Source organism: Lipotes vexillifer, unplaced genomic scaffold (genome assembly GCF_000442215.2).
Source record: "Lipotes vexillifer unplaced genomic scaffold, Lipotes_vexillifer_v1.1 scaffold225, whole genome shotgun sequence".
NCBI classification, from domain to species: domain Eukaryota; kingdom Metazoa; phylum Chordata; class Mammalia; order Artiodactyla; family Lipotidae; genus Lipotes; species Lipotes vexillifer.
In genome coordinates this window covers 2,282,699-2,291,864 of record NW_006787630.1, presented here as the reverse complement: position 1 = coordinate 2,291,864, position 9,166 = coordinate 2,282,699, and the positions used below count along the sequence as shown (strand labels likewise).

The window sequence follows — 9,166 nt, the reverse complement described above, 5'->3', positions numbered from 1 at the left end:
AGGCTGCAAAAGATCCAGTGTTGCGGGCTGGCGGTGGGGAGACCACAGAAGGCTGGGGCGGGTGGGTAGCACACAGCTGTGGAAGGGGCTCAGCCCAGCCGGCGTCGGGGCCAAAATGGACATGCCCAGCTCTGCCCTTCTCCTGGAGGCCCTGCTGACGCCCCAACACGCAGGGGAGGGGAGGGGCTCGAAGGGGCGCCGCTGCGCCCCGAGCCGGGTGGTGTTGGGGTCTGTGCGGTCCCGAGCCCCCTGCCCTGACCGTGCACCCTCCACCCACTCACTGCCCCAGAAGCCCCCAGCAATGGCCCACACTCACCGGCCACCAAGGTTAGTTGTGTTGCCATTAAGCCATTTTACAGATGGGGAGCCCGAGGCCCAGGGAGCTCCTATCACCACTGGCGTTGCTGGCGCTTATTGGGCACCAGCTGTGTGCCAGGCCCTCACCCCATCCTACAGGCCTGGTCTGTGGGACCTGGGTCTGTTTATCTGTTTTTCATAATTTATTGCAGTGAAATTCACATAACATAAAATTCACTCTTTTAAAGGGAACAATTCAGTGGGTTTTAGTGTATTTCACTAGGTTGTGCAACCCTCACCGCTGTCCAGTTCCAGAACATTCCATCACCCCAAAAAGAAGCTCCCTCTCCATCAGCAGTCACCTCTCCTCCCCCTCCCCCAGTCCCTGACAACCACTAACCACTAACTCTCTGTGTCTGTGGATCTGCCTGCTCTGGACGTTTCCCATCAATGGAATCACACCCTGTGTGTCCTTCTGTGTCTGGCTTCTCTCACTGAGCATCGTGTTCTCAGGGTCCATCCACGCTGTAGTGAATGTCAGTGCTTCACACTTTTTCACGGCTGAGTGATGTTCCCGGGTGTGGAGGGATGTATATCCATCGTCCGTCGATGGTCTCTGGGTTGGTTCCACCCTGGCTGATGTGAATCACGTCGCTGTGGACATTTGTGTACATGTTTTGTTTGAACATCGATTTTCAATGCTATGGATTTGTACCCAGGAGTAGAATTGGGAGTTCAGAATGGGCCCTGCTTTATAGAAGGGGAAACTGAGGCCCAGAGAGGAATGTCAGTGGCTCAGGAGCCCAGAGTGGTCCCAGGGGTCCCGCCTGCTGATTGTTCAGATGGGGAAACCGAGGCCCTAGGGCGTTGGGGTCCAAGAGCATATGGTCTCAGCTTGGAGCCCCCAACACTGGCCCCCTCAAGAAAGGAATGTTTTTCCTTTTTTCAGGAGGGAAGAGGAAAAAGAGGCAGAGACACAGAGGCTGAGCCTCTCCCGCCCTCCTTCCCTCGATCCTGGGTGGGTCAGCTCGAGTCCGCTTGGCCCCTCACCCCGCCCCAGCCCTTGTTCCCGGCGAGGCCGTTGCCTGTTGCACCAGCCACAGTTGGAGCGGGAAGGGGCCGAGGCCACAGCTTCCAGTCCCACTTCCCCTCCACCTGCCGGCCCAACCCCCAGAGGCCTCCAATAGTTCCCTCCCTCCCAGTTACAACCCCCAGGGCTCCCGGTGCCCCCAGCTCCCCACCCAGTCCCAGGCCTTCCCAAGCCTCTGCCTTCAGGCAGCCCCCCAGCCCTGCACTAACCTGCCTGCCCCCGCCCCAGGCCTGGAGCAGAGAGGAGGACCCCGGGCCATCCCCCTGTCTTGTCTGATGCTGTGACTCCCCTCCCCCACCTCCCCCACCCCCACCCCCGGGAGGCTCCCGGGGCAGTGAGGGCTTCCGGCCAGGACCCCCGTGGGCAGTTACCTAGCAAGGTTGTGTGTGTGTGTTTTTCTTTTTCAGTTAAAGCTTTATCGAAATGTACTTCCCCTACCATACAACCCACCCGCTTAACAATTCAGCGGCGTTTAGTATAGTCACAGGGTTGTGCAACCACCACCTCTAATTCCAGAACATTCTCACCACCCTGAAAAGAAGCCCTGTCCCCATGAGCACCCACCCCCATGCTCTCCCCCAGCCCCTGACAACCAGGAACCCTCTGCCTGTTCTGGACGTTTCCCATCAATGGAATCACACCCTGTGTGTCCTTCTGTGTCTGGCTTCTCTCACTGAGCATCGTGTTCTCAGGGTCCATCCACGTGGTAGTGAGTGCCAGTGTCTCTCTCCTTTTCAGGGCTGAGTGATGCTCCCCTGTGTGTATCCTCTTTCATCAGCTGATGGTTCATCAAGCTCTTAACTGTATTAGGGAAGTCAGCCCCTGAGGTGGGGTTGTTCTCATGACTCCCCATCATTAACAGACGGGGAAACCGAGGCCCAGAGAGGTGGCGTTTCTAGCCCGGAATCACAAAGCACAGCAGAATGTGAACCGAGGCGAGGGACTCCGGACCCTGGGGTGTACCCACCCCGCGTCTGCCCCCAGAAGAGCCTGGATCCGAGAGAGGCACGTGCTGACCCGGCCCAGCCGCCGAGAGGACGGGCTGAGACGGGGAGAAGCATAGCAGAAAAAGGAAGGGAGTGGTGGGGTGGCAGCGACAGGGCTGGCACCTGTGCTCACCTCACCTCACTGCGCGCCCACACACTCCAATACTCTAACTTCTCAAATCCTCCTGCTGTCGCCCTGGGGGAGGGACTATTACTACGATCACCCCATTGTACAGGTGGGGAAACCGAGGCACCAAGCAGCCTGCCCCACTGGACCGGACAGTGCCAGTCCGAAGAGATGTTCTTGTCAAACGAGAAAAACCAGTTCTGAAAGCAAAAGGTACAGCAGCCCCAGGTTTCTGTGGAGACATGTCAGCCACACCCAGGGCTGCGGAATCCCAGACGCCCGGCGGCCTTTCGCCAGTGACTGGGCTGATGTGTGACTTAAAAACACTTCGGCAATACAGATGGCCAACAGGCACATGAAAAGATCACTAGTGATTAGAGAAGAGGAAATCAAAAATACAATGAGGTGTGAATTCTGACCTCACACCTGTCAGAATGGCCACCATCAAAAAGTCTACAAATTACAAATGCTGGAGAGGGTGTGGAGAAAAGGGAACCCTCCTACACTGTTGGTGGGAATGTAAGTTGGTGCAGCCATTAAGGAAAACAGCATGGAGGTTCCTCAAAAAACTAAAAATAGAGTTGCCATATGACCCAGCAATCCCACCCCTGGGCATATACCCAGACAAAAGTATAATTTGAAAAGATACACACACCCTTATATTCATAACAGCACTGTTCACAATAGCCAAGATGTGGAAACAACCTAAATGTCCATCGACAGAGGAATGGATAAATAAGATGTGGTACATTTATACAATGGAATATTACTCAGCCATAAAAAAGAATGAAATAATGCCATTTGCAGCAACATGGACGGACCTAGAGATTCTCGTACTAAGTGAAGTAAGCCAGACAGAGAAAGACAAATGTCATATGATATCACTTATATGTGGAATCTCAAATATGACACAAATGAACTTATCTTCGAAACAGAAACAGACTCAGGGACATAGAGAACAGAGTTATGGTTGCCAAGGGGGAGAGGTGTGGGGGAGGGAGGGATTGGGAGTTTGGGATTAGCAGATGCAAGCTAGTATATATAGGATGGATAAACAACAAGGTCCTACTGTATAGCACAGGGAACTATATTCAATATCCTGTGATAAACCATAACAGAAAAGAATATAAAAAATAAATTAATTAATTTGAAAAAAAGAGCCTGGTGGGGGGGAAGAAAAGAATATATATAATGTATATGTATAACTGAGTCACCTTGCTGTTTAGTAGAAATTAACACAACATTGTAAATCAGCTATACTTCAATAAAATTTAAAAGATAAAAAATAAAAACGCATCGGCAGAGGGGCAGCCACCTGCAGGGCGGGAAGCAGTGAGGCACGCAGGCTGCTCCAGGAGTCCTTTGTGGGTAAAACTCAGCAGGTGTTTCTGCCTCAGAGACGTTCATTCATTCCAAAGGGGAAAGTGTGACTCGGCGGGAGGGACACGCAGGCGCCTCAGAGATGATGATGCCCCACGTCCTGGGGACCACCGATCGGTATGCAGACCCCATCTCCGTGTGGGGACCCCGCACAAGCCCATTCAGAGGGATGTTCCCCCCAAAACCCACCAGGTTGCCACCAAGGACACGGTATGAGGGACAGGAGAGGCTGAGGGGCTGCCCCAGAGCCCAGGAGACTCAGGGAGGAGGGGTGGGGGATCCTGGACCAGAGACTGGCTGATTGTGAAATCCAGGCGGCCTGTGAGGGGGCAAACTTTGTGCAAGATGTGGCCCCCGGGGGAAGCTGGGGCAGCACATCCGGGAATTCGGCGGACTGCTGTAAGCGTGAAATGCTTTCAAAATGAAAAGCTTAAAAACTTTTCTTTGGCCCCCAAATTCCGTGAGCTCCTCTATCTATGCTTCTGTAGGTTTAAAATTTTCATAATAATGAGTCAGTTATAAATAGATACATAAATAAATGTCTCCCGGCACCAGAGACTCCCCCTGCCCCCTCCCGTGTGGGGCAGCATCCCTGGTCCCAGCCACTGCATGCCAAGAGCCCCCCAGTCGTGACGACCACAGGTGTCCCCAGATATCTCCAGGTGTCCCTGGGGGAGGAATCGCCCCAGGTGAGAGCTCTGCCTTAGAGGGAAGAGTGACTCCCCCAGAAAAAGTGAGGGCAGAGAGATGATCCTGTGGGTCTCAGGAGGTGCAGGGCTCTGAGACCCTCACCCCCTTTTCTGTCCCGCTGAGTGGGATTCATCCCACCCCTGCACACGTCGGCCACATCTCACCTTGCTGGGGCTACAGGGACCCTCTGGGGGCAGGCAGTGCCCCCTTGGAGGTGTGGAAGCTGGGGTGCATGTCACTGTGAGGGCTGTGGCCACAAGCCCCCTTGTCCAGAGGACCTCCAGCATGGGGTGGGTGGGAGCCACCTTCCTACATCTCTTGAGGACCCCAAGCCTGAGCCTGAAGCCCCTGCAGGCTTCCTGGGGTGCAGCTTTGACCCCCAAGCTCCCGAGCCCTCAAGCTGGAAGGAGGAAGTGGGGACGCCCAGCCCAGGTGTGGGGCAACCCTAATGGCCTCCCTGAATTGGGGCTATAAGAGGGGGCGGGCAGGCAGGGGGCATGGCCCAACCATGACCCGAAGCTGCAGACCCTCCAGCCCTGCCCTCACCCCGGTGCTGCTGGCTGTACTGCTGGGCGGTGAGTGGGGCCCAAGTCCGTCCATCCATCCGTCTGCCTGTCCCATGCCCTCACGGCTCAGAGGGGGAAAATGAAGCAGGACCCGGCTCAGCTGGCTGCTTGGGATGAATGCCTCAAGGGGAGGGGAGGAGAGAAAGGGGGGACCTGGGATATGCAGCTCTCTTTCCCCATCTGTAAAATGGGCAAAACCTAGTCCTTCCTGCCCAGGGAGGTGTCCTAGGGACTCAATATAACCAGAATCCCTGGACAGCACCTGGCACCCAGCAAGCACTCAGTAAGTGTGCACGCACGAACGAACGTGTCACCGGGTGAATGACGCACATGTCAGAGGAAAAACCGGAGTGAGGGAACCCCTCCGCCCTCATCCTGATGACGCTTTTTCATGCCTCGGTTTGTCCATCTGCAAGATGGGTCATCTTGCCAGCTTCTTCCCCGCTCCTGACCTCCAGGACTGGGCGCCACTGCTTCCTGGGAGCCTTCAGAAATAATAATGATAATGACCACCGGGCTCTCCCCAGCGCTAACTGTCCCGGGCCCGGGCCTCTTCCCTCCACAGCCCCCAGCCGCCCTGTGCTGCTATGGGACCTCCAATTTGCACATGGGGAAACGGAGGCTCTGAGGGGTCCCGGGCCCGGTGGAGGCCACACAGCGGCTCTGCCCTCGTCCCCCGACCCCCGTCTGGGCTCCCTGGGCGGGGGATGGGGTGGTGGTGGGGGGGTCGGTCCCCCGTTCAGGGAGCCGCGGAGGGCGTTAGGCAAGGCGACGGCCGCTGACCCCGGCGTCCCCAGGTGTAGCCCGGGCCGTGGAGATAGTGGGCGGGCGGGAAGCCCAGCCCCACTCGCGCCCCTACGTGGCGTCGCTGCAGCTGTTCCCCAGCAACCACTTCTGCGGAGGGACCTTGATCCACCCGCGCTTCGTGCTGACCGCAGCTCACTGCCTGAGCAACGTGTGAGTGAGTGCGCCTGCGCGGTGCGGGCCTGCCCGGGGAGGGGGTGGTGCTCCGAGGGAGGGGGCGCGGCGCTGCCCCAGGGGTCCGAGGGGGCGAGGCGCGGCCTGCCTCCGCTTGCCTGGTCTCAGCCCCTCCGTCCATCTGCCCAACCCTCTCATCCCAAAGTAGGCGGGCACCTGCCCTGCTCCCCAGTCCGACGTGACCCCCTGAAGCCGCAGGAGGATTAGCTCGAGCCAGGGGTCCAACCCTCGGGGGCAAGATGCAGACGGGGGCGGGGCGGGGGGGCGTCTCCTGGGACGGCGGGCAGTCCCCGAGGGGCTGCACCCTGGGCCTCAGGACGGGGGTGGGGGGCACGTGGGGGGGGTCGGGGTCCCAGCGATGAACGCCCTGACCCTCAGGAACCCGTTGCGGGTGAGCGTGGTGCTCGGGGCGCACCGCCTGCAGTCCTCCGAGCCCACCGAGCAGAGGTTCAGCATCAGCCGCCTGTTTGAGAACAACTACAACCCACAGGAGAAGCTGAATGACGTCCTCCTCCTGCAGGTGGGTGGGCGGGGCCAGCAGGGCCCAGGGACCCCTGTTCATTCATTTTCCAGCACCTACTGTACAGGAGCCCCGGCGGGCATGGGACACGGCCTGGTGGGGAGAGAGCCAGTCACCACCTTCTGAGCAAGCGGGATGCCCCCACACCCCGCCCCCAGCCTTTGCCCGGCTGTGTCCCCTCCCTGCTCCCTGCGCTGTTCCCAGATACCCTCAGCCTTGGCACCAGCCTCCCCTCCTCAGGGAAGCCTCCCCTCACCCTACCTGAGTGACAGCCACCCCTCCCCCGATACACTGTTCATCACTGGGCTATGTTTCCCTTGACTCTGCCACCTGCCATTCTCTTCTTGGCCCCTCCCAGCCCCAAAGATCACCTCCCGGAAGGCAGAGGTAGGATCCCCAGGGCTCAGCCCAGGATCAAGCATACAGTTGGTGCTCAATAAGTGCTTCTTAAGTGAATGAATGCAACAGTGACCAATGCTGCAAAGGGGAGTCTCATGGCCTCAGGGAATGTGAAACTGAGCCCTGGCAGGTTTGGAGGGTGATCAGGGCAGCCTCCCTGGAGGAGGTGACCCCTGAGGTAGAGCCAGGCGGAGGGAACAGCATGTGCAAAGGCCTGGAGGAGGCACTTTGAGATAATCGTCCACGGGTGGCTGCAGGTCCTGGAGACTCACTGCTCACCAACCGCCCTCTGTCCCAGCTGGACCGCCCGGCCACCCTCAACCCCCAGGTTGCGGTAGCCCAGCTCCCCCAGCAGAATCAGCTGTTGCCCCATGGCACCCAGTGCCTGGCCATGGGCTGGGGCCGCCTGGGCACCTTTGAGCCGCTGCCCCAGGTCCTGCAGGAGCTCAACGTCACCGTGGTCACTTTCCTGTGCCGGCCACAGAACGTGTGCACCTTTGTGCCCCGACGCAGCGCTGGCATCTGTTTTGTATGTACTGGGGGCTGCAGCTCAGTGGCGGGTGAGGGAGGGAGGGCAGGCAGGCGGGTGCCTCCGTCACACCATCTGGAAGGTGGGCACACCCATCGTGAGGGGGTAACGGGGACTTCATGGGTCTGGGGGCTTTTCCACCCCGCAGCCCCCCGTTGGGTGGGTGCCCCAGCCCCGCTCCGGGGGCCACACCCAGAATTCTGGGGTCCAGGTATATAGCAGGGGGCCAATAAATGCCCTCTCTCCTCCAGAGGGGCCTCCCCTCCCTGTCTCACCCACATACTTTAAAGAAAATTCTAGACTGGAAACATTTCACCCCTACGTGGCCCCTTCCCCTGAGGTAGCCTCGTCTGGCTGCTGGCCTGGGCTGAGTGACTGACCGACCTGCCCCCTCCCCAGGGGGACTCGGGCGGCCCCTTGATCTGCGACGGTGTCATCCAGGGCGTGGACTCCTTTGTGATCCAGGGATGCGCCACCCGCCAGTACCCCGACTTCTTTGCTCGCGTCTCCCTCTACGTAGACTGGATCCGCTCAGTGCTGAGCAACGCGGGGGGCGAGGACGGCCCCTGAGCGCCCCCGGGGCACTGAGGCCATGCTGTGGACAGACACGGCGGGTCTGCTTCTGCGCCTGTGCCCCCCCTTCCTGCGCCCCTGGCTCTTGGGAGCCAGGCAGACCCACGGTGCGTCAATAAAAGCTGAACCGTCCCCCTGGCTCCTGTGTGTCCTTCCCACGGGGAGACGGGGGGGAGAGTGGCCCAGGGTCCTCAGCGTCTGAGTCCCCAAACCCCGAGCTTGGGGTGGGGGTGGGAACAGAGGCCTGGAGGTCGGAGGAGGGCGCAGGTCACAGCTGATCCCACGCCCCAGATGTCCGCAGACGTGGGTTCTAACCCAGCCCCGCCAGTGTGACCCGGGGCAAGTTGCCGCCCCTCTCTGTGCCTCAGTTTCCTCATCTGGAAAACGGAGTCACTCCAGACATTTCCCAAGTGTCCAAGGAGCCCCACCCTGGCCCTCAGGGCTACGGGTGTCCTGCCCAGTTCTGTGTCTCCCAGCTCCGGGGCCACTTGAGGACCAAGCTCTCATAACATGGGGTGCCCAGGGCCTGTGGGGCTCCTGACCAGTCAGGGGCAGGCAGAAGGGCTATTAGGGAGGCTTCCTGAAGGAGGCAGCAATGCCTGAATACGAACAAAAAGAGAAGTGTCGCCAGGCAAGGCACAGCCAGTGTAAGGGCCCTGCATCAGGACAAGCTTGAGGCTGTGGGGGAAGGAGGGCAGGTCAGGGATGGGGCAGGGCCGGAGCATATGCAGGGCCACAGAACGAACTGGGGTCTAGAGGAGAGGCCTGAGGCCAGGCAGAGGTAGGGGTCATTGGCCAGCCGTGGAGAGGGCACGTGGCCATGGCAATGAGGCAGTGGAGGCTCAGAGAGAGGGGCCAACCAGTTCACCCGACACACCGGAGTTGGAAGGCAGCTCTTTTGTTACTGATTTACTCTGCCGCCATCTGGTGGCAGCATGCGAATTCAAGCTGGAGCCAGAACCCCCAGGGCTGCCCCCTTTTTAACTGTTTCACACCTCAGCCGACCACCCCAGGGGAGATGAGCCTGGTTT

At 59.0% G+C, this 9,166-nt stretch overlaps 1 protein-coding gene across 1 annotated transcript; it reads left to right on the top strand.

Moving 5' to 3' along the window:
• The first annotated feature begins 5,078 nt into the window (after positions 1-5,078).
• On the top strand, positions 5,079-8,132 carry PRTN3 (proteinase 3). The gene is made up of 5 exons (XM_007460448.1): positions 5,079-5,145; positions 5,934-6,093; positions 6,493-6,634; positions 7,332-7,562; positions 7,962-8,132. Exons 1-5 carry the CDS (start codon positions 5,079-5,081, stop codon positions 8,130-8,132), a joined length of 771 nt encoding a protein of 256 aa, XP_007460510.1.
• The last annotated feature ends 1,034 nt before the right edge of the window (positions 8,133-9,166 follow it).

Coding starts and splice junctions, on each gene's coding strand:
- PRTN3 (XM_007460448.1), top strand. CDS start 5,079: ATGACCCGAAGCTGCAGACCCTCCAGCCCTGCCCTCACCCCGGTGCTG. Junction 6,635..7,331: donor ATGACGTCCTCCTCCTGCAG/GTGGGTGGGCGG, acceptor CCTCTGTCCCAG/CTGGACCGCCCGGCCACCCT. Junction 7,563..7,961: donor GCAGCGCTGGCATCTGTTTT/GTATGTACTGGG, acceptor CCCCCTCCCCAG/GGGGACTCGGGCGGCCCCTT.